The 24,997-nt window shown below is 40.4% G+C and overlaps 2 protein-coding genes across 4 annotated transcripts in view; one reads left to right on the top strand and one right to left on the bottom strand.

Moving 5' to 3' along the window:
* Positions 1-2,347: 2,347 nt before the first annotated feature.
* On the bottom strand, positions 2,348-3,339 carry LOC144715771 (uncharacterized). The gene is made up of 3 exons (XM_078590752.1): positions 2,888-3,339; positions 2,712-2,846; positions 2,348-2,573 (listed from the first exon to the last, which is right to left on the bottom strand). Exons 1-3 carry the CDS (start codon positions 3,337-3,339, stop codon positions 2,348-2,350), a joined length of 813 nt encoding a protein of 270 aa, XP_078446878.1.
* A 15,870-nt stretch (positions 3,340-19,209) lies between these two features.
* Positions 19,210-24,997, top strand: part of LOC144716598 (putative serine protease EDA2) — a 29,675-nt gene continuing 23,887 nt past the window's right edge. The window contains exon 1 of one of the 3 annotated variants that reach the window (XR_013584943.1): positions 19,210-19,522. Coding sequence is in view for 2 of the 3 variants with exons in the window: in XM_078591779.1 (XP_078447905.1) it covers positions 19,358-19,522 (165 nt within the window). In the remaining variant the exon portion in view is untranslated. The remainder of the gene's footprint in view (positions 19,523-24,997) is intronic. The other 2 variants (XM_078591779.1, XM_078591778.1) reach the window with 2 other exon arrangements.

Genomic DNA, 24,997 nt, shown 5'->3' with positions numbered 1-24,997 from the left:
CTTTCTTTCAACATGAGACCCCAGCTCTTGGTTCCAGCTACATAGCGGAGAATTTGCTTCACAGCTGCCATGTGATCCTTTCGTGGCTCCTCCAAAACCGACTAACATAGCCAACTGCAAAAGCAAGATCTGGACGAGTATTGACCAGATACCTGAGACTCCCACGATGCTTCTACGCTGTAGCATCAACTAGTGGTTCCTCGCTTCTCTTGCTCAGCTTCAGACGTAGCCATTGGTACTTGACAAGGATTACAACCTGTCATGCCGCTCCTCTCCAAAATCTTGGCGGCGTAGGCTCTTTGGCTGATCGAGATGCCCCTCGTGTTCTGCTTCACTTCAATGCCGAGGTAGTAGCGAAGCAGGCCGAGGTCGCTCATCCGAAATGCGTCAGCCATCTCCTTCTTGAACTTCTTGATGTCGTCGCATTGGCGCCGTGATGACTAGGTCGTCAACATATACTCCCACCACCAACTGCGCATTTGCTCTCCGCTTGGTGTAGATAGCATGCTCCAAGGGACTCCTCCTGAATCCGAACGACGTTAGCGTATTGTCCAACTTCGCGTTCCAGGCCCTTGGCGCTTGATGCAAGTCGTAGAGCGCCTTCTTCAGCTTGAGCACCTTGTGTTCGTTGCCGGCAATAATGAAACCAGCAGGTTGCTCCACGTACACCTCTTCTTGGAGATCACCATTCAAGAATGCCGACTTCACGTCCATGTGATGCACCTCCCACCCCTCGTGCGCCGCGAGAGCGATGAGAAGGCACACCGTGTCGAGCCGTGCCACAGGAGCAAACACCTCGTCGTAGTCGATCCCCTGGCGCTGCGCGTAGCCTTTCGCCACAAGACGTGCTTTGTACTTCACCACGGCTCCGCTTTCATCTCGCTTCACCTTTTACACCCACTTTAACCCGATCGCTCGACGACCGTGCGAGAGATCGACAAGGGACCAGGTGCGGTTCTCCTCGATTGATGCCATCTTCTCCTCCATAGCCTTCTTCCAGCTTGGATTGCATTCTGCCTCAGCAAAGGAAACAGGTTCATCAGAACTTACAGCATGCAGCTCCTCTGCAATTGATGCCCGTGATGCAAGCCCATGCGGAGAAGCCGGCCCGATGATGTCGTTGATGTTGCGGAAGCGGAGTGGTGCATCATCACCGTGATCAGCATCCAGGTTGTCAATACGAACATGGGGTGGAGTGGCGAACTTCACGTCCTCTCCTCCATCTTCGATCGGTGTTGCTCCTCTAGAGTGCACAGACGATGGAGACATTTGCCTGTTGCGCCGCATCATCCTCCGCACGCGTCTGATTTCCGATGGTATACTCCACCATGAAACCGTTGCTGCCCTCCTCGCCTGATTCTGCACCGCTGCACCAGTTCCATTGAGCATTTTCATCGAAGACCACGCCTCGCGGTCGCATGGACACGCTTTGTGGTGGGATCATAAACACGATAGGCTTTGATCCACGCCGTAGCCGATGAAGATCATCTTGCGCGCCGCGTCCTCGAGTTTCTTGAGATGTGGCGTTGTGTTCCGGACGTAGGCGATGCAACCGAACACCTCGGATGGTGCACGCCGCTTCTTCCCGCCACGCCTCGAATGGCGCCATACCATCCACACTCTTTGTTGGGCACCGGTTCAGATGTATACAGCAGTTGCTACCGCCTCACCTCACAGCCAGTCTGGTAGCCCTTCGCCTTGAGCATGCTCCTGCAGTTGCTACCACCGCACCATTTTCGCGCTGACGACCCCATTCTGCTGCGGGCTGTATGGCGCTGTGAGTTGACGATGAATACCTTCTCTCGCAGTACTCCGCAAACTCGTGAGGTGAATTCGCCGCCGATCGGCACGGAGCGCTCCCATCTTCAGTCCGGACTGTTCGCCCAAGCCTTGATCTCCTTGATGGCCGCTGCAGCACGGTCCTTTGAAGACATCATGGCCACCCACATGTACCGCTTCGATCATCCACAAGTAGAAGGAAATACTTGCTGCCGTTGGGTGTCGCCGTGCAAGTGGACCACACAAGTCGCCATGTACTAGCTCCAGAATGCGCTGCGCGCGATACCGCCCTGCTCAGAAACGGCGACCGCTTTTGTTTGCCGGGCGAGACATGCCTCACATAACTGGTCCACCCGACCAACTTCTGGCAACCCACGCACGAGCTCCTCCCGAGCCATCTTCCTCAGGGCAGCCATGTTGACATGGCCAAAGCGCTGCGTTATCTCCAGGCTTCCTCGTCGAGCCACGCCAAGCACACCTGGCCGAATCAGCTTGACGTGGAGGATGTACAGCCGGTTCTCTCCGCGCATCACCTTTGTTAGGATCCGCCCACCTGGTTCATGGATCTTCATTGCCCCCTCTCGATGTCGACTTGATACCCGCCTCGCTGTTGACCGACGCTGATGATGTTCGCCGTCAATCGGGAATGAAATACACCCTCCGAAAGACCGTGCTTGCCATTCTTGCACTGGAACATGACAGTCCTCGACCTTCGATCTGTGCCACCGAAGTCGCCGCTAAACGTACTAACCCGAGCACTCCCGCATCCAGCTCGGTGAAGGCCATACGGGAACCTGACATGTGGTTCGTGGCACCCGTGTCCAAGACCCACATTTCTTCATCACGTGGTTCCTTGTCTCCAAGATGGGCGAACACCTTCTCTTCCTGCAACTAGATCTGTGTCGGGCGTGGAGTGGAGTGGAGGTTGGTACCGAGATGTCGATATGACCGGGGTTGACTCCACAAAAAATAGTGAAGCCCCCTCCTCTTCTTGGACGACGTGGGCCTGCTCCTTCTTGGACTTTGAGCGGCACTCACGAGCCCAGTGGCCCAACTTCTCGCATTTTCTGCACTCATCGTTGGACCGACCAGAGTTGCCCGACGAAACCTTCTCGTTGCCTCGGGCTGGCCCACGCCACGCCTGCCACGGCGTGCTGAGTTGCTGCTTCCTCTGCCAACATACTGCTTCTTTTGGCGCGCATTCCACTCCTCCTCCGTCAGGTACAGCTTGCCCTCGTGGTGCATCGACGACGGCGTCTCTTCAAAGGCATCCTCCGCCGCCTTGAGCCGGCCCGTCAGATCCGCAACAGTGAGCGTTGATACGTCAACGAGTGATGGCGACCACGATCTGCCTGAAACGTTGGGGACACTACGAATTATTTTCTCAACCACTTGGCGCTCTTCGATTTTGTCGCCGAGAGTGGTGAGAGTCACCGCCATGCTGTTGAGACGAAGCGCGTAGTCCTCAACAGACTCTCCCTCCTTGAAAGTCGCCAAGTCGAACTGTCGCCGCAAGTTCTGAGCCGACGTCTTCCTCACACGGTCATCACCGATCCGCATGGTTGCGATAGCTTCCCATGCTTCCTTGGCCGCCTCTCTCTGCAATCACCGCCACATCTCCGATGGCACGGCACTGCAGAGCGCCGACCACCTGCATTTCTTCATGGGGTTCGCGCCGCTTCCTCGATGGCGCTCCAAAGCAGCCGGGCCTTAAGCTTCACCCTCATGAGAAGCGCCCATTCTGAGTAATTGGTCTTGGTGAGCATCGGAAACCCGGTCCCGGCGCTCACCTCACGAATCACCCTCTGCACGATGCCGTCCTTCCTTCCAGCCATCAGTGCGTGTTGATTGCACGGTCACGATTCCAGCGGCTACACACTACCACGATCGACTCCCTGCCCGCAACCCTGGCTCTGATACCACTTGTCAGATACTCGCCGGAGAAAACGACGTGGTTGGACGTCGCCGGCGAGATCACCTTCAAGCACCAATGACACAAGAAGAAGAAAGGCTCTTGGAACTCAGAAAACATATATTAAAAAGAACTGATTACATCATCTTAAATAGAGGAGCAGAAGCGGAAGTTAAAATAACTTCCTTTCCCACGTTCTGCTCACATGGGTTGACGTGGAGAAATTCCCGCATAACCGTGGAGTTATGCGTCCACGTTTCCACGTGCAAAGGTCACCTTCACAATCCATTAAATATTATTTACGTGCTTTCCTTTAGGATTAATCGGCCCCAAATTTGTTTCTCACCTGAAGACACGGCTGCGGGATTGGGAAGCGTGTCTTTGTGTCTTTAGTAAAGACATTGATAAATTACGTCGGTGCGATTCCCGAAAAGAGAGAGAAAGACGGGAGCGAGTGAAGAGTTCGACGAGATAAAGAAGATATAGGACATAGAGGATAAACGAGGAAGAGAGGTGAGAGTTGAGAGTTTATTATTTATTAACATCCATCATCCAACCCTATTTAGCGCCATCTTCCTCCCACCTCACGTATCTCCTACGCCTTCATGATATTGTCAAATGTCTGCCTCTCCATTCATTGGAGAAAACGTACACCACTTTCTGCTTCCTTCATCAACTGAACCATTTCACTTATCACTCTATTCCTACTTCTACCTCCTTTATCACTGTGTCTCCTACGGTTATCATGTCTAGCCTTCAAACTTACCTATATCATTCTAAACCCCAATTTTAATACAAAACCTCGAAACATATATCTTTTATTATCATCCCCCATAAGTACTCGTCTTGTCTAATCATCATTTGTTCACGACTTCCTTCATCTTTCTCTCCCATTTTCATTCGCATTGATCACGATCCACTATCAGTATGATATTGGTCATTTTCTTTTTAAATACATTTTATCCTAATCTTTGATCTTTATCTTCATTCTATAACTATCATTTACCCTCTACGTATTTCTTTGCACCCTCTCAAATCCACCCAAGTGGAGAGAAATATCTCCCTAAGATCCGTTCTCAGTGGATATAAGTTCTGCTCATCACTATCTAGTCGAATTACTCGTGAGTAAATGAATATAAATGTTCTTGATTCAATTTAAATTCTCAATGACGTAATTTTACCCCAAATTTTGAGTCTATCAGTGAGTGATAACGAGAGAGTAGATATTTCCTCTTATCATATCCCCTTATTTATCATATTTTCTCATCACAAGGACATAATAATATGTGATGCAAGTAGTAGATAACAATGGATGGAGATGGATGATGGTGGATGGTAATGATCTACCTCACTGAATCGATTAAAGATAGAAAAATATAAGGCAAGAGACTAAAGTTAGATGCCTATGTTGCACCAGGATCAACACATCTTCCTGATGCATATCAGCATTCCCACTTCTCTGTTGTTCTCCCAACACTCAAGACACCAAGAACAACCATGATATACCGTCCAACCCTCACTCTCTTTAACTCTGCCTTTTCTAGGTGGAAGTGAGTTTAAAGATGTTTTCTACAAATATCAGGGTTCAATTTATAGATCCAACTATATGGAGTGATAGAAGACATGAAGACAAATCTACTCTAACAATGTGAAGTCAATTAGAGTTCTAGATCGTTGCATATCAAGCCCTAAATTTAGATAATTATTGGTCATTTAGTGAATCAAAATATTTCTCTCTCGTTAGTGGTTTCACATCATTTTTAGGATTTATTCTTCGTCAGGGCATTAAATGGAATCATTTGTTAGGATTGATCCACGTCATCATCGAGCGATGGCTACTGACACCCCACATGTCCCTTTAGGAAAAAAGATAAAGAGTGGAAATAATTTTATATAATAATGACATTACTAAATAAAGGAAGATTTTTTCTATGTTGGCGCCTCAGAGCAAACCATGTCAAGATATTATTAATCATGTCCAATAGAAAAAGGAAACATGCACGTCATGTGTCTCATGCTGCGTGATCAGCACCACAATGGTTGACTATTTAATTTCTTTTCAACTTCATCCAATGATCCAAATGTCACACTCAAATTACTAAACCATTCTCTTACTCTATCCTTTAAGGTTAGTCATCATCATAACTTGACTTGAAATCCCTGGTAGTTGATATAAAGAACGGCTTTCACAAAATTGATCTAAATAAGCATACGGATCTTATCAAGTAAACCATGGAAATATTTCAAGGAATTTCTAAATGCATTATCCGCTAAGGGTGCATGCACTGAAGTTTTTGTTTTGTTCCTAATTGGCTCATAGTGCTCTTTAAATCTTCTATTCCTTTAAGGAATTTCACTTTCTTCTTGCTCACTCATGTCAGAAATAATTTCCTTAGTTTCCTTCTGGAACATAATGGTTTTTTTCTAACTCTAGAGAAGTCCATTCAGGCTTTTTAGATCTTGTATCTTTCATAAACAAAAAAAAAAAAAATTAAAGAAAACTTGAAAGTAAATATGAATACCACTGAATGCCACAGTTAATAAAATGTCAGAAAATATTGTAACTCAAAATTAAATTTTACTTGCTCAATAACACTTTAAGGCTAACTGATAAACGATAATTTGTGTTAAATAAGTCATTTTAAGGCTCTGATTAATGCAATAATCTTTAGAAATTGTCCTTACATATAATAGGGTAAGTAAGGGTCAAATCCATAAGGAGCAGGTTATAAGACTAAATTACATTTAAAATATACTTTCAAATTTTTTTTAGGTGATTTTATATTTTTCTAGATTTTTAAATATTTTCTAAAGAGAAAATCAACTAAATGATGGAAAACTAGTCAATACTATTTTAAATAAATGATATAAATATTTGTGTTTTTTCTAATAAGTTATAATAGTTTACTATGACTTTTTTAAAAAATATTTAGTATTTTTTAGGGAAAAAAATAAACTTTAAAGACAAATAGGACCTTATGCCCCACTTCCATGGTGAAATTGTGACAAAAACAAGGAGCGAATGAAAATTGCTGTAACTTTTGCTACAAAAGGAAAACTTTTAGTGTCTTTTGATGTGTTTGAAATCTTGAAGTGTAGGCTGTTCTGTAGAATTTTTTCCTAGAGAAAATGGTGAGAAAATAAAATCAAACATTCCTGAGATCACACCAACCTTGTTGTCACTTCCCCCAAGGCCCAAGTGGTGTTGTTTCTCCAAGAATCTTAATCACGCTTCAAGTTTTTCTATCCCACACTCTTGTATAACAAGAGTAATCTCACACTCTAGTAATCTCACTATGGAAGAAAAGGTATTCCATAGTCTCAACCTGAGGATAGATTGGGCAACAACGGCAGCAACAAACTAAGATAGTGACCAATACAGGTCACCCGATCATCAGTGGCCATGGTGCATGAATCACCAAAGGAAGAATGAGATGTGAGTAATAATCGCCGGATGCCACAATGCATCGACCCCAAGTCTATGTAGCGAATCTCTCTCGAAAGTGATCCCAAGAGGACCAGCATGAGGAATTCTCATCAAGTATGAGTGTCTAGGTAAGGCGATCTGGGGAAGTCCCTATTTTAGTAGCCATAGCCGACGGTAGTGGAATCTAACGAAAGACCATATTTCTCCCTAAAAAAAATTCTTAGAAATTTACAAATTTCAAAACATCATTCTAAAATGTATTTAATCATTAAAGGCTTGACAACACACATATATATAAACAATTTAATATCAATAAAGATACAAATATTTTCATATATAATATTGATACCGTATGCAATCAACTAATGTATGAGACAATTGACAAGTGTACAAAGCAGGTTTTTGGTTACGTAAACTGTGGTAATGGCCTTGAGGACTTGTTAGAAAGCACATCTTAGGCATTAATGTTTTTGACCTCCCATGACCCACAAATATTAGATTTTCACAATCAACTTATTCTACTTTCGCTTGATATGAACCTTTAATAACCATTTTCGATTAGTCTTCTCCACATTCTGAACTATAAAACAATGATAAATTGTAGAAGAATTAATGTGAGAGATCTGTAAAATCGTGTGTGAATATCATTTTGGATTCTGAGATGGATCGGCGCATTCCATGTCTTAAATTATTACTCAAATGCTAATATTGTTATTTTAAAACCAATCATTTTTATCTTTCACGTCGCGTCTGCATATTGACAAACTCAAATTTAGGGTAAAATAATGTTGTTGTTAATTGAAGTCTAATCAATGAAATTTATAAATCAATACTCATGTAAATGCACAAGATAGGGGATGACTATGGGTCATCTCCACATATCATGGATATTAGGAATTTTGATTAACTCTAGATAGTGATTTAGTGAGGATGAGAAGAGATAGATATAGCATAAGAGGTATCACTCTAATCTAAATGGTGAGATGAGAGGAGAGGCACTAGGTGTTGGATGAAGAAGTAGCTAGGATCATGTGAATAGAGTGGATGGAAATGAGGGAGTTAGAGGGAAAAATAGGTAAAAAGAAGATGGTTGAAGTAGCTGATCAACGAGGAATGAGATGAAAGAAGATAGTAGTTTAGAGTTTGTTAGGAAAACAGAGAGGGAAACATGAGGTAGGATTATGACAGCATAGACAATATGTGATGTAGGTGTTAGAAGACGATGGGTGATAATAGATGTTGATGGATGTTGGTGAATGGTGGTGATGAAGTGTATATGATCTACCAAAGCGAATGTGTTCGAGATGGGTCAATGTAATGCAAGAGATGAACATTAGATCTCGACGTTCTAGAGAGTTCAAGGCATTTCTTTGACACATATCTGCCTCCTCACTTTGCTGTTGACCGCCAAGATCTCAAGACACCAATAAAACCCTTGATGGAGCTTCAAAATATCACTCTCTTTCAATCTGCCTCTCTACGAGGAAGTGACTTAAGTAAATTTTTTATAAAGATCATGACTCAATTTACAGATCCAACAATATTGATGGATAGAGGACAAAAAAACAAAGCTATGCTCAAAATTTCAGCTGTATTGATATATGGATTGTCAGCTATCAAAACGTGAATTTGGAAAATTCTTTGCCATCATTTTAATCCATAGATTTCTTTCACCTGGTTCTCATAATTGGGCACCAAATTAGTGTGCTTCCTTAAGATTCCCAATTAATGATTGACACATCAATGCATGTGTACACGTGGCGCCATGTACCCCACGACACATCATTGGGGTCAGCTATTGTTGACCAGTCAAAGGAGAATTTTATATTCAAATAATGCCTTTTACGTTCACATTTAATGCAAAAAATTCAACCTTTTTTATTGGTCCACATCATCATCTGCAATAAATGTCATAATGATCTTGCTGGCATAACGATTTACAAATACCCAAGAAAGTATGGTTATAATGAATGGGAATTCCATGATGAAGTATCATGTCGTATAACCCTGTGTACTGATACCCAAATGAAGATATCATGATATTATTCCAAAGAAGAAGGTTGTGTTTGCTTTTTCGAATCCCAATGTCAGTTGACGATAACAAGGACATATGTTGAACTTGACATTGAAAGAGAAATCCAATATTACGCTAGAGTGACATGTGTTCTTTGGAAGATGATACAGAACATCAGTTTATGTAGTAATGATATATGGTTTTGATTATCATCGTGACATTGACATCATCCTCCATTTCACAAATTTGATAAGGATATGGAGGTTTTTAGAGATTCTCACTTAGGTTAAATTTGTAATTGTTCATTTTCAATCCTAGGTTTATGTCCTTCATGTAGATTTTTGAATGATTCTTCATGTAGATTTATGATATATCATTTACAAGAATTCTATTGATGGAGGCATGATTTAATGGAATAAGGATTGAGTTATAAAGTAAAATATCATAAACCCTTTTCACATAAACGTCAAGAGAAATCTCCTTGATATTCTTCCAAACAACACTTGTATGGTTCTCGTGAAAATTTCCAAAGACCACAAATATCATATCAATACATTTTATTGAGAGAAATTGTGTGCGTCCATGGAACTCTTGGATCGATTGTATCCAATAGGCCTACTGTGCTTAAAAGCACTTTTTGGATGGAATTACACAAACCACCTCTTTCTTCATCTCATGATCCAGAAAGTTACAGTCAATTAAGTGTCACCAATAAGTTTATGGAAGGTTACTTGAGATTATTCACATCAGAGAAAAAAACATTAGCTAAAATGTGTATCATGGGCTGAATTCCAATATCATACTACTTATCATTCAACCAACCAATGCTACTGCATTGTGGATTCCTAGCCAATTCCTTACTTATGCTTTTAGTGGAATGGGATAAAAAATTATCTCAATTCAAGAATCAATTGTCTTAATCATAACATTAAATGAATTAATATCCAGACCAGCATTGCACTTACACCACATTTAATGTTGTAGACAACATTTTTCTCAAGATAAGCCCATACTTAATGAAATAATTTTCCTAATGGCTATTCAAAAAAAACAACTCTCAATTTTTTATTCCATTCACGATAGCAGATAGAACTGGTCCTATCTCATAAAAAATGGGACAACCAGCCACAGCTCCAATACAACAAGTATTTCATGTTTCTAAATTTCATATGGTGATAGGTTATGATAATGCTGATGTGGCCTTACGTACTAACCACTCTGGCGATTATGAATGGCAGGTCTATCCCATGAGAACTGTAACATTTAGGGAAATGGAAGGACCTTCCCAACTATGAAACAACCTGGGAACACATGAATGTGTTTGAGAGGCAATTACCTTCCTTCCCCATTGGGGACCAATTGGTTTTGGGAGGAGGGAGTACTGATAGGAACCGTCATAGTTCCTAGTAGAAGAAACGAGCCAGGAAAACTCATATGACCAAAAGTTTGACTGCACATTGACTAGACAGGTCAACCAGCTTTGACCAAGGTGCGTAAGGTCAGGCAGAATTATTGGCAGTTTCAGTTTCTTCAGTTGACGATTGGACAATTGTAGATCTTGCTTCATCTGGATAAGTAGAAGAGCCGATCAGGCCTTCTTCTGTGTTCTTTTTTTCTTCCCCTTCCTATGTCATACAAATAGGATCTAACAATAAGTCTGTTCAGTAGCCAAAGCCAAAAGTCTGTCGTATAAAAATCTACAACATCATACAAAAAGACACAAACCCGAATACCATAGTCTCTTGAGTCCTCAACCCTTGGTGTGTAGAACTTAGGATGCCCTGAAGGTGATTTAACTTTCATAGTGGGGTGGTTGGCGCATTAGGTGAGCACATGAAGGCAAAAACCCTATGTGGATTTGTCTCCAAGCCCTCACACTGTATTCCAAGTAAATGAGAAATGAAAATAAAATATTCCCCACACACCAAAGGGACCATAATGATCAACATTACAAATACCCTCTAGGCCCATGTCAGACCCATTTTTGTGTGCCTTGGTGTTTTGTTGATCTTATGTCCATATTTACTCATTATACATTCCATATGTTGTTTCAATAGGCCTAAGAGACCATTTGAACCATATGTGAACAATATGTCTGGTTACCTAGCCCATCGCAAAGCCCAAGATAAGTCGTGTGAAAGTGCATGTTCAATGTAAAGCTATTTGGCCTCCTCCCAGCCCATGACTCAATGGATTCTTCAAAATCAACATAGATTTATGTAATGATTTTAATTTAATTTTTTGGGTATGAACCTATAATAAAATTTTTTTACTGAATGTTTGAACATTCATATAGATTAAAAGTAATAAATCTACAAAAAAATCAATGCAAGACATTTTTTAAGCATGCGTTAGAACAATCTTGGATTTTGGGATTGCTCAATGGATTCTGATACTTTTATTTGTCATCATTTCTTGAATCCGCTCTCAAATAAGCATATTTTCCTTTTTCAAAACTGTGGTTCACATCTTTCATAGAGCCTTGAAATATCCTATTTAGGAGAGTCTCACTTACCTTGCTCCTGAAATTAGTTACAATTACCCAATAAATCATGATTATGGTGATAAACCCAAAATGTGGCATGCAATTATAAACATTATAAGATCATTTTGGGATCATTTTATGTGTATTATCTTCAAATTTACAAGAATTTTAATCTCATGCACTAAATGAAGCAAGTGATAAAACAATGCATGTTAATGTAATTTTAACATATTTTACAAGTCCAAGTTTTTCTTACTAAAAATGTGTTTAAAACATTGTTAATATAAATGATAGTAATGCTCCCTCAAGTATGTCAATCTATGCTTTCTGCAGTGAGGAAGTCAAAGTTCAAAAGAGAAATAAAAGAAAGAGAGATAGAGGAAGAAAGAGTATGTGTGTGTGTGTATATATATATATATATATAAGGATTTTAGGTGGGCAGCCAGGGCTGAGTCAGGGCGCAACAATGCCCAAGCCAGCCACATGCGAGAAAACCCAGGGCACTCAAGCCCGCTCGTAGCCGCCAAGCGGTGGCACCCGACATAAGCCCAGAATTCATCAAGAAGCCCACACAGAGAAGCCCACATAGAAGCCCACTAGGGCCCATGCATGCGCATGTAGCCATCCCGGCCTGACGCCCATGTCATGTCAGGTCATTTTAAGTAAATGGACATGATCTCATCCATCCAATCTCTTTTTAGAAGATTGGACAATGAGATCTGTCTCATAATATTTAATCTTTTTCTTTCTTTTTCCAGTGTGTTGATTGGCTTTGACGGATGACGAGGACAGTGGGACCCCTTGACGGGTGATTCACACATGCAGATGGTGATGGGGATGTTGACATGGCAAAATGGGTTCACCAGATTAATCAGGGTCTATGGTTGTGATTTAGTTGCAATTGATTGACAAGTCTTCACAAAGATTGGATGTCCACAGACATATCCATCCATCTCGGCCTTGGCAGTCAACATAAGTGGCCGGACGGTGTATTCTGGGAAATAGAGGGGGGACCATATGACATTTTATGGCCCTTGGAGGGCCCCTCTGGCCAGAAAATTCATCCACGGCCAGCAAAGTTCCTCCAAGTCATTGAAAAGGCAGCTTACAACCCCTAATTTGGGAATCTTCCGATCATGATTTCATGTTGGAGGACTGTTCTGGTGGTGATGTCGAAGGAGGTCTGGAACACCCCGGATCTGCACTAGCACGATGGAAGGTATGAGGAGATGATTACTGAAGATAGGAGGCAGCAATTGGTGCCTCTAAAATCTGACTGCCTAAATTAGGGCAATATAGGTTGGTTTCTTAGTTAATTTGGTAGATATCTACCTCATATTCATGTTTTTTTTCATATATTGGGTTAAAATTTGTCAGTCTTGATTGATATCATCCTGTTTCTATCGTTCATCCTCGTTGAGGCATTCTATAGAACACCTGCAGGATGTCGACAAAAACACCCAAATTTCTTTTGGTTTTCTGCCATAAAAATATATAAATTTAAATGTAGAACTATATAATAAATACTAAAGCTAGATAAGTCATATTCTACCATTATAATGGATGTATTAATCATATATACTCATTCTTAATTACTTTTAATAGTCCCTTTATCTTATCTCTCTCTATATATCTATCTAGATAATTGGTTATATTTTAAACTAGATAATCTCTATTCTCTTACCCAATTCCCCTACACATAAACTCAGGGATAAATATGTATTTCTCTATCCCACTAATCTGGATCTTAGTAAATATATAATTCCTTACTTTCCTATTGTAAGTAACACTTTCTATCTCTTTCATTCATCTTCTTACCTCTGATTAAACTAAAATACTTCTCTCAACTTACTACATACATCTTATTACCACAAAACCTTGTTCACCATCTAACTAAAATCATAATATCCATCTCCTAGCTTCATATGACAAATTATTGATTAAATGAGTAACATTCTATCTCCTATTAATGTTATTTTATTATTCTATCTATTTTATTAATCTTCTCTACTTCTTCCACTACCTACATTAATATCACCCATAACTATAATACCATTCATCCAGTTCAAATATCTTACCTCTTGATTACCTCTAGCATCTATAAAAGGATACAAATAAGTTCTTATATCCTCTCTCATCTTTAGTTCTCTCTAACATCATTTACCCTTCATTATTGTTACACCTTATCTTAGTTCTCTCATCCATCTAATATTTCCTCCTCTGACTAATTACTTATCACTTACTATAGTGAGCATCTTTATTATTATTATTACTCATTATCAATTATAACTCAATCATTAAATTAACATCTAAAGGCCATTTCTTGTGGAGATGACCTTGGTCCTACTATACAATTGAGTGAGTTTTCTATTTTTTATCAAACTTATTCGATTTTGGCAAACTCAATTACAATGACATTATAAACAAGCAATTTGCCATCATCGTAATGTGACTAAGCATAAAACTATCTTATGATGTTTTTAAGAAGAAGAAAGCTCGTGTTCGCTTGTTCGGATGTCAGTGCCAGTTTTGGATCACACGATAAATGCTGAACCAGGTACAAAATGAGGATATAAAATATTCCCATAGACTTACATTTGGATGGTGGATGATGACATCCAATATCTTTTTTGTAGTACTGATATTTGGTTTTTATAATGGTCTTGATATCAATCTTCATCTTTGTCTATGGGATTAGATGACAAAAAAAGATGCCAATTATGCATATTGTTTTTTTTGTTATCTGAAAAATGTTTTAAGTACATGTGAAATACATTAAAATTATAATCTAAAATGAGCTAATAAAATATATAGTAAGTTTAACTATGCAGCCGTAAGTGCAAGAATATGCAAAAAGGGACGCCTATGACCAACCATGGCATAATCAAGAATACATCATTGATAATCACAAATAATGGGCTAATTCTCATTGTAATTTCACGCATTTGATAAATGTATTCTCCATAAAATTATCATAAATCCATTTCACTGTTGCTTAAAATCACTTACTAAATTTATAGAATCAAATTCTATTTTTTGTATTTATTTTACTTTAAATTCTTTTATGACATATATTTTATAACGAAAATACCTTTTATCCATCAGAAAATATAAAATTAGGTTTATTTAAATTTTTATAAGGGGTTATTAAATTTTTAGAATGATCTTCATATTTTTCTAGGTTTTCTCGTTCTTTTATGGAGTTGTCTGAGTAAAAAAATTTTTAAAAATAATTTTTATAAGTTAAAACATATAATTTAATTTTATCTAAACATTTAAAATAAAAATTACAAATTTTTCCACTCCTAGACTTGTGTGCCTTGGTGGTAATTTTTTGACACCAATAAGGAGAGAAAGAAAATTAGATGGCTCAGATTGCTCCGAGTTCAAACGATGATTTCTAACAATCCAAAAGTTGTTTTATGATAATGAAAAATGCATCTTACTTCTAGTCAACTTTAGGATTCACTTGTCTGGATGTTAATATTAGGACATCTTGAATCTAATGACAAAAGGGGAAAAACCTATATCCACTTTAACTGATATCTAACTGTCAGATTACCATTTTGGATATAAGTTGTTTTAATACCAATGCCTACAATCAATACCCATCTTGGTATTGGAATCCACCTTCACCTATAGGTTAGGACATATATAGTGGCAATAGTTTACAGATATATGTTCTCATATACATCATATTATTTTCACTTTTAAAAATAAAATTTCACCCAAGTTGAATAAGCAAATGTATCCAATTTTTAACAATGATACATGGTTAAAGATAATAATTTTATGTTAAGCTCAATAAATTGTAAGCTCATTAAATGCCAAATAATAATCAGCAATTTGTTTTCTACTCTGTATATTTACCACGTATGAGCAATGGCTAGGTGAGACAATGAAAAATGGGGAGTGCATGAGTAATGGTGGATAATTTTATTTAATAATATATTTTTTTCTAAAAACGTATTGCCAAGTTCCACATAAGTCAAATGTAATTGAATTTCCTCCATAATAAGTTTCTTAACAAATATTATCAACACTAGTGATTTTGTTATCCATCACTCTTGCCTTTTATCCATTTTGCATCTTTTCATTATGTAGGTGATGACCATGTGAACACAAACCCTTGATACCGTGCTCTCTCCTTCCACTTGGAAAACTTGATCGGAATTCGAGAGTGTTGAAGTTCAAATATGGAACCTTCAGCTTTTGACATCTATCCATGTACACTTGTGTTTCATATTTTCAAAGATGACATATCCAACTTCATGAATTTGTTGAAAAACTGTCATTTAATTTTTTACATTTGGATCAACAGACTATCAGCTTTCACCTCCAATTTGAATAAGCTCACATAATGTAATTGTCGTATTAATTCATTTATTTTTTTCAAATTCAATTTATTATGAAGCATATGTCCCTTTGGATATATTCAATGTAACATTATTCTTACCACCTTGAATGCGTTCAGCTGACAAAAAGCAGCACCATACAACATATTATGCATAATTTTTAAACAACGTTTTATTAATACATTCATATCATCCTCAACTTAGCATTATTGGCATTCTGAAAAATAACTTAATAACTATACATCTTTAGGTCCTTACCTGTTAGTATAAGTTATCTTTAAAGCCATATAATAATCAAGGAATATGATGGATATTATGTGACCGTCAAGCCAATCAAATTACTGTGTTTTATTTAAGTTCATTCAATGAAACATTTATTCATTGTGAATCATGTGTGATTTTTATAGTGAAGTCCATGAATATGTGCAATGACCTAGTGAATTATGATAATATTATAATAAAGTGATCACTAGTCTTTAAATACGCATTCAATGGCTAGTCAAGATGGACATCTAAATATTCAGATAGCATACCACTATCTGATTCTACTTATATGATATGTATAGTTGATTTTGTAACCATCTTGAATCAAAGCACCAGAACCCCAACAGCTCCTACAAATCATTATTCACTAAAACCCTTGAAGTCATCCATTCCGACTTGTGGGGGCCATCACTTGTGGAATCACATTCTGCTTTTTCTTTATTATCACATTCTGGTTTTCTTTATCAAGAGTCTTCATAGTCGTAGTCCTTATCATATTCAGTGCCATAATCATAGAGATAATCAGAATCATAGTCCTAATCATAGGCATTATCATAGCCACAGACATAATCATAGCCACATGCATAATCATAAACACACACATATCATAGCCATAGTCATAATCATAGCTAGAGTCATAGCCATAGTAATAGTCAATATCAGTATCATCGGCATAATCATAGCCACATGCATAATAATAGCCACAAGCATAATCATAGCCACAAGCATGATAGTAGACATAAGTATAATCATAGCCATGATCATAATCATAGCCACATGCATAATCATAGCCACGATCATAATCATAGCCACAAGCATGATAGTAGACATAAGTATAATCATAGCCACGATCATAATCATAGTCATAGTCATAATCATAGTCATAGTCATAGTCATAGTCATAGTCATAGTCATAGTCATAGTCATAGTCATAGTCATAGTCATAGTCATAGTCATAGTCATAGTCATAGTCATAGTCATAGTCATAGTCATAGTCATAGTCATAGTCATAGTCATAGTCATAGTCATAGTCATAGTCATAGTCATAGGCATAATCATAGTTAGAGCCATAGCCATAGTGTCACACGGTCAAATCTCGAGCTAGGTCTCTTGCTCAAATCTAACATGTGCTGGCCTCAATGCTCAGAGCGAAACACTAAGCATCCTTGATCTCTTGCAGCGGAAGTCTTTGCAATTGCTTAAAGTCGTATAGAAGGGGTTAGAGGAGATGGTGGGGATGCAGCCCCGTTAGGGAATAGGGTCATTGCATTCATATCATGAAAGGTTACATCGTAGTCGGGACAATTACATGGGGAAGACGAGGGGTGATATAAACGAACGAGACGAGGTGCATCGCGCCAAGGTAGTGTTGCCTCTCCACCTTGAGGCTGCCGCTCCGTGCGCGCACACCCCCTCTGCCGCTACACATGTGCCCTCGAGCCGGTGCCGCGCGCCCGCGGGCGTGGCGATCACACACGCCACCCCTGCTTTGACGATCACACACGCCACCCCTGCTTTGACGATCACACACGCCACCAGCACCCGCGCTGACACCTTCGCGCGCAGTCTACGCGACAAATCGACGCCTCAAGCTGGGCGTTGCGTGCCCAGCACTACCCGTAGGAGCGCTACACACCCTCTATGCCGCCTCGGCGCTCTCCGTGCGCTACATGCCTTAGTCTCTTGGCGGGATGTCTACCTACCCCGTGCCCCGCACACGCAATGCGCGCGCTGCCCGCGCGTCCGCTCTGCGGCACCTGGCACAACTCTGCGCGCTGCACCCGCGGCACGCCGCCCCGCTTGCGCGTCCCGCGCCCATGCGTGGCACTTCCTGCTCCCGCGCGGTGCTTGGCGCTCGCGCGTAGCATTGGTGCCCGCGCGTGGCGCTTGGTGCTGGCGCGCGGCGCGCACGCTCTCACGCCTGTCAACCCGCACGCCCAGCACGTGCGTACTTCACCTGATCCGTCCCGCCTAGGGAGTGAATGGGTACGCGCACCATCTATAGTGTATCATCACATACAGGGGCGATGGCCTGAAAGATCAGGTTTGGGCATCGCTACCCATAGATGACTCAGTTGTTAAATATCATGAGTCTCAAACGCGGACACACCCTCCCAATAAGCACGCAGGCCTCTGGGCAGGGAATGTCGCTTAGTTAGGTGCCTAACTCATAGTCAAGTCATAGTCATAGTCATAGTCATAGTCATAGTCATAGTCATAGTCATAGTCATAGTCATATTCATAGTCATAGTCACAGCTAGAGTCATAGCCATGGTTATGGTCAGAGTCATAGTCATAGCTAGAGTCATAGCCATGGTTATGGTCATAGTCATAGTCATAGTCATAGGCATAGTCATAGGCACAGTCATAGGCATAATCATAGCTAGAGCCCTAGCCATAGTCATAGTCTTAGCCATAGTCATAGTCATAGTCATAATCATAAACATAGTCATAATCATAGTCATAGTCATAGTCATAGTCATAGTCATAGTCATAGCCATAGTCATAGTCATAGTTATAGGCATAGTCATAGCCATGGTCATAGTCACAGCTAGAGTCATAGCCATGGTTATGGTCATAGTCATAGTCATAGCTAGAGTCATAGCCATGGTTATGGTCATAGTCATAGTCATAGTCATAGGCATAGTCATAGGCACAGTCATAGGCATAATCATAGCTAGAGCCCTAGCCATAGTCATAGTCTTAGCCATAGTCATAGTCATAGTCATAATCATAAACATAGTCATAATCATAGTCATAGTCATAGTCATAGTCATAGCCATAGTCATAGTCATAGTTATAGGCATAGTCATAGCCATGGTCATAGTCATAGTCATAGTCACAGTCATAGTCATTGTCATAGACATGGTCATAATCATGATCATAGTCATAGTCATTGGCATAGTAGTCACAGCCATAGTCATAGGCACATTCATTGTCAAATGTCATAGTCATCGTCGGCAAATACTATGTCCGACCCATTATCCTTCAAGTTTAGAATCGAATTGTTGAGGACGCTGTTCATGGCAACTGCTTGAGGCCACAGAAGAGGCGAATTCCAATCTGCAATCTCGAGATATCTTGATGATTTGAACTAATTTTTGTTCTCGGAGTTAAGGCCATGGCCAATCCCTCCTTGATGCTTCTTCTCATCGCACTGTGCTTTCTCCTTGGATCGTTTCCCGGCGCCGAGTGCCGGAGATTTCACCTTCCTGCCGATGAGAGCCGCTACCTGACTACAGAGGAGCGTTGGTTTAATCAGACTCTCGATCATTTCGCCCCGTCGGTAATCTTCTCCGAGTTCATCGATTCAAAGTTTTTGGATTGTTTTTTCTTGGCGAATACTCCTCTAGGTTACGGTGAGTTTGGCTCGAAGAATTCAAGGTTTGATAGATGCCTAATGGTATCCGATGATTTATGCCTGGTGTTATCTACAGAAAACTGGTTCGCCAAAAGCTATTTCGTTTTCCATTTCCACTTCGCTGGCGTAATTATGATATTGCACCCTAAACTTAATCGGGATCTTCGGCATATTTCTTCTCGCAGAGGAATTTGTTCTCCTTGATTGTTCCGCTTGACTTTCTGCTTCAGTTCCCTTCTTAAAACTTTCTACACGGGGTCGCATAATTTTCAATTTTTCTTGATGTTCTTCACATCAAAGCAGGGAATATTGATGCCAACACGTATTGGAACCCCGCAAAGAAAACTAGTAGTCCGAACAGCTTTGGCATTACAGTTCCTATTTATTGCAACTTGAATATGGGTAATTAGAAAAAATTATACTCTTCTTGCCCCAATTTTTGTTAGTTTAAATTTGAGGAGGTCACATATCGAGAAGGAACCATGCATCAGGCCCTATTATGCACTGGCCCCACGATTCAATAAAAATTAAGAGAGAATGCCCTTCAAGATCCTATCTGGTATTCTTTACCTGATTGGTTGGTAGCTTAGGAGATTCACCAAGGCTAGCGAGGAGGAAGCCAATCTGGCAAGCTCCTTTACAAAAACCCAGTCAATCTGGCATCATTCTGCTATTTGGCATTTTATGACGTGCAAAGTTCTCTTTGTATAATGAACTCGATTCCCTTCGTGGATATAATTTAGCCTAAAGACAACGAGGATTGGATAATTCAATATTTTTTTTATTGGAAGTTGTTTGTTTCAATAATCATTATTATTTATTTGTATCTTTGGGAGAATCACTTCAGTGGTATCAGAGGAGTTGAGCCTTAGGCATACAAGAAGATGAATTAATATCCTACAGGAGATCAGTGGAATTTCAATGGAGAATGACAAACCCTATGGAGCAGGTAGCAGATCTTACAGTACTAATTGCTGAGATCCTCTGAAATTGCTGCCTCAAGCGCAAAGGTTAGATGTTGAACTTCGTTTCAAAAGAGGAGATCTATCTTTTTATCCTGCGAAAAATGCAGGACGTTTGATCAGATGTGCAGAATGATTCTTTTGGCTACATCCTATGCCAGATCAAGAAACAATGCACCTGGCTACATCCTTACACCTTGAAGAGTTTGCTTTAGATTGAGTTATTCCATGCAAGAAGTTGATTTTAAAGGTTGGGAAGATTTCAATGAACAATTTGCTTGAAGATATGGTATTTCTTCTAACATTATCTATTAAGCTTTATTTGAGATCCAGCAGACAAGTTTTGTAGCAGTGCAATGAGCTGAATTTGAGAAATTAATAGCTCAAATGCATAATTTGTCTTATGTGTGGCCTCTAACAGCCCAACTCCTGTACCTTTTAAGGTGCAAGACTTTATTCGTACAACCCCCCTCAGAACATCCAAAATTATATTCCTAAGCTACTGAATAAACGCCACAATCTCAAGCTGACTGAAGCAGAACTGCAACTGCTCAAGGATAAGGGCGTATGTCTTTATCACATTGACAGTTCACTCCAGGGCATTGCTGTCATACGGGCCTGAATCTCATAATGGTTCTCAAGGGCGACCAAGATCCCGAACAACACAATGAAGAGCCTGATTTTATGCAGTCAGATGAAAATGCTATCAATGTTTGCTTCCCAAATTTCATTTTATTTTTCACAGGCCTGGTCTCCAGATGGCTTGGTCAAACAATGGGAAACATGAAAGGGCAATGAGTCTGAATCCATGGAGATTGTGGAGACACCCACATCTTTCTCTGGTTTTCACTTGTTTCATCACTCTCCATTCCACTCTTCCAAGGCAAAACCTTTGATGTATTGCTGGCTAATGGTGTGGTGCAACAATCTAGAGGAATCTGTCTGAGTGTCCCAGTATATATGCACGGTCTGCAGATTACACAAGACTTCATTCCCTTAACATTGAGTAAATTGAAATCTTATTTGACATACAGTGGCCAGTAATTAAAAATTATTCCATCTCAACATATTATGGAACAAAAGAATCTATTCATCAAGGAGAATTCAGGAGCTGCCACCTAAAGAGCCATAATTGACTTTCTTGAGCTTCCTCTTACTCCCCATGAGGCTCCTCTCACACCTGACTATAGAAATCCCAACAGACTCCATCAGTCCAAGACTTCTTAAAGAGTAAAAAGACAGTTTTGAGAGTTCCATGTAGCTTACGTCCTCCGTTGTACCGTGGTGTACAATTTACTACTTATCTTTCCATTTGCTCAGTTTAATACTGCTTATCCTATGGTTTTTGAACCGCAAAGAATTTCACTATCCAGATTTGAGTACGAACCTGGTAAGAGTACTGTGGTAGTAGATGCCTTATCCCGGGCTCTTATACTATCAGATATCAAGGCTTTGCGCATATCCCGACGACAGCTATTAGATCAATCCATCATTCAGAAAGAGATCAATCAAGACCCAAAATTTCGAAAGGTGATTATGGAATTGAGACTCAGTCCTCTATCACATATCAAATTTAAACTGTACAATGGTATCTTACTGTATAAAGGCAGACTCATTTTAACTGAGAATTCCTCATTATCACCCAAGGTATTACAGACATCATGATTCAGCATCAGGAGGACATACAGGGTGCCGAAGAACATATAGGAGAATTGCTAAAGATCTGTACTGGCCACACATGAAGAATCATATAAAGACGTATGTCAACCAGTGTCACCCTTGTCAGATTAACAAGATATCACCGGCTGGGTTATTACAACAGTTTCCAATTCCAGAGCAAATTTGGGATGATATATCCCTGGATTTTATTGAAGGACTACCCACGTCACAAGGATTCAATTGCATTATGGTTATTGTCGACAGACTGAGCAAGTTTAGTCACTTCCTACCACTGAAACATCCGTTCACAGCGAGTGCAGTGGCAGATTTATCTGTCAGGGAAATTGTGCTCATACATGGAATGCCCTCATCCATCGTATCCAACGGAGACAAAATTTTTACCAGCACCTTTTGGAAAGAGTCTCCAAGGCACCACATTACGAATGAGCTCGTCATACCATCCTCAAACAGATGGTCAAACAGAGGTAGTGAACAGATTTTTGGAAGCATATTTACGTTGTTTCGCATTTGAAAGACCGAAATCATGGTCCAAGTGGTTACATTGGGCTGAGTTTTCTTATAACACTGCCTTCCATTCATCTATCCAAATGACACCCTTCAGGGCAGTGTATGGGCAGGATCCTCCAAAACTGTTACACTGTGGTTATCCATCGTCGCCCCTTGCGTCAGTTGATAGTCTTGTAAAGGAAAGAGATGATACTCTGAAAATACTGCAAAAAAATTTACTAGCCACTCAATCTAGCATGAAACGTAAAGCTGATAACCAAAGGGGGGACGTAGAGTTGGATGTGGGTGATCGAGTTTTTTTTGGGATACGACCCTACCGCATGAAATCCCTTGCTAAAAGAGTAAATGAAAAATTGTCTCTAAAATACTTTGGTCCTTTCCGAATTTTACAAAGAGTGGCAACTGTAGCCTACAAGTTGGATTTGCCGGACAGCTGCTCTATTCATCCTGTTTTCCACATATCTAAACTTCGGAAAGCCCTGGGCTCAGGCAGACAAACCCAAGTACTTCCTCCAACATTTACTGATAACCTGGAGTGGCCAGTATATCCAGCAGAGGTCGTATCTGCCAGGAAACGAAATGGTAGAGTGGAAGTTTTGACCAAGTGGGAAGGACTTCCAAATGAAGATGCCTCATGGGAACCCCTATCAGTCATTCGAAGTCAATTTCCAGACATTCACCTTGGGGACGAGGTTTTTTTTTTGAACTAACCTTGGGGACGAGGTGATAGTCGATGAGGGGGGGGGGAAATGATACGATACCTATACGAGTATACGAAAGGAGAAAGAGGTATAAATAACTAACTGTTTCTTGAAACTTAGCCTAGAAAGAGGAGTGGGCAGAAAGTTAGTAGGCCAGCTGGGGCTGAGATAGCCAAATAACTAACTGTTTCTTGAAAGTTAGCCTACGAAGGAAATAAAGGAAGGGGTATAAATAAAGGTGACGGGGACCAGAGAGGTTATGGAGGATTTGGTGCTTTTCTTGAACGAGCATTCTGGAGGAGCAGGAAGCTGCATTCGGCTAGGAGTTCTTCCGGGGTACGGGCTTGCAGAGAAACCTGAAGACGACGTCGGGGTATTCTTTTAAGACAAAGAGCTAGAGCGTGGATCTTCTGTAAGTCCAATTTACAGCATTTCTTACCAATCTGATACTGTAGCATATCAGATTCTCAGTTGGAATTGGGAGAAAATGTAAGGATCCTACCATATAGTATGAGATATTTTGCAAGTCATGGGAGAAATGTAAGGTTTTCTGAAAAATTATCGCCAAAATGTTATGGCCCGTGTAGCGTCCATAAAAAATTGGGACCAGCCGCCTATAAATTGGATTTACCGTCATCATCCCGCATATACCTTTTTTTTCATGACGACAATCTCTGCAAGTCTGTGGGAGACAATCAAAATGTTTTTCTGACGCTAATCTCTCTCATGACTTGGAATGGCGAGTTTTCATGGCGGCAGTTCTATAATATTGGTTCAACAGAGACAGTATGTAGCTCCAATTTCAAAGCAACATGACAAGATGCCATGCCATGAAGAAGCAGTTCTCTCAGTTCTCTTGGCTGTCCAGGGGGGGGACAAAGATGCTAATCTGCCCAAGAGATGCTCAAGGAGGTCACACATCAAGAAGAAAGCATGCGTGAAACTCTATTAAGGCCCACGTCTCTATAAGTAAAGGGTGGATACACCTCAAGATCCTGTTGGGCATTCTATATCTGGTTGGGCGGAGTTGTGGGAGCTGAGGAGATACTCCACGGCTAACAAGGAGGGAGCCAATCCAAAGAGATCCGTGGTGAGGACCCAGCCAATCTGGCATCGTCCTGCTATTTGACATTATCTGACGTGTAAATATCTCTCTCTATAACGAACTCAATGCTCTTCTTGGCTTTGCTTTAGGAGGAAGACAAAACGGATGGATAATTGAAAATTCGTTCTTTTGGAAGTTGTTTCTTTATTTGATCAGATCTTTGGGAGATCTGCGTCAGAATTCTCACATTCTCAGGAGCTGAAATGCTTCAGTCTTCCTTCATATGGTGTACTAGTGAACCCCAAAGGGAATTCCTGGTGAAGTAAATCTGTGATTAATGGAAAGAGAAAAAAGAAGAGAAGAATTTGGGGCAAGAAGGAATAATTTTTATTGCTGAACTGGGCCCCCTTTTATAGAAGAAAAACTTCACTTGTTAGAAAGGGAATATTCCTAAGGAATATTCCCTGTTTCCAGCGGTCATATATTTTGAATATATGACTGTTTG

This window comes from Wolffia australiana, chromosome 2 (assembly GCF_029677425.1).
Source record: "Wolffia australiana isolate 7733 chromosome 2, ASM2967742v1".
Taxonomy (NCBI): Eukaryota; Viridiplantae; Streptophyta; class Magnoliopsida; order Alismatales; family Araceae; genus Wolffia; species Wolffia australiana.
Note: the sequence above shows the minus strand (reverse complement) of the source record. Positions and strands in the feature narration are given on the sequence as shown.

Coding starts and splice junctions, on each gene's coding strand:
- LOC144715771 (XM_078590752.1), bottom strand. CDS start 3,339: ATGCGGATCGGTGATGACCGTGTGAGGAAGACGTCGGCTCAGAACTTG. Junction 2,847..2,887: donor CAGCCCGAGGCAACGAGAAG/GTTTCGTCGGGC, acceptor CGATGAGTGCAG/AAAATGCGAGAAGTTGGGCC. Junction 2,574..2,711: donor CCGGTCATATCGACATCTCG/GTACCAACCTCC, acceptor ACCACATGTCAG/GTTCCCGTATGGCCTTCACC.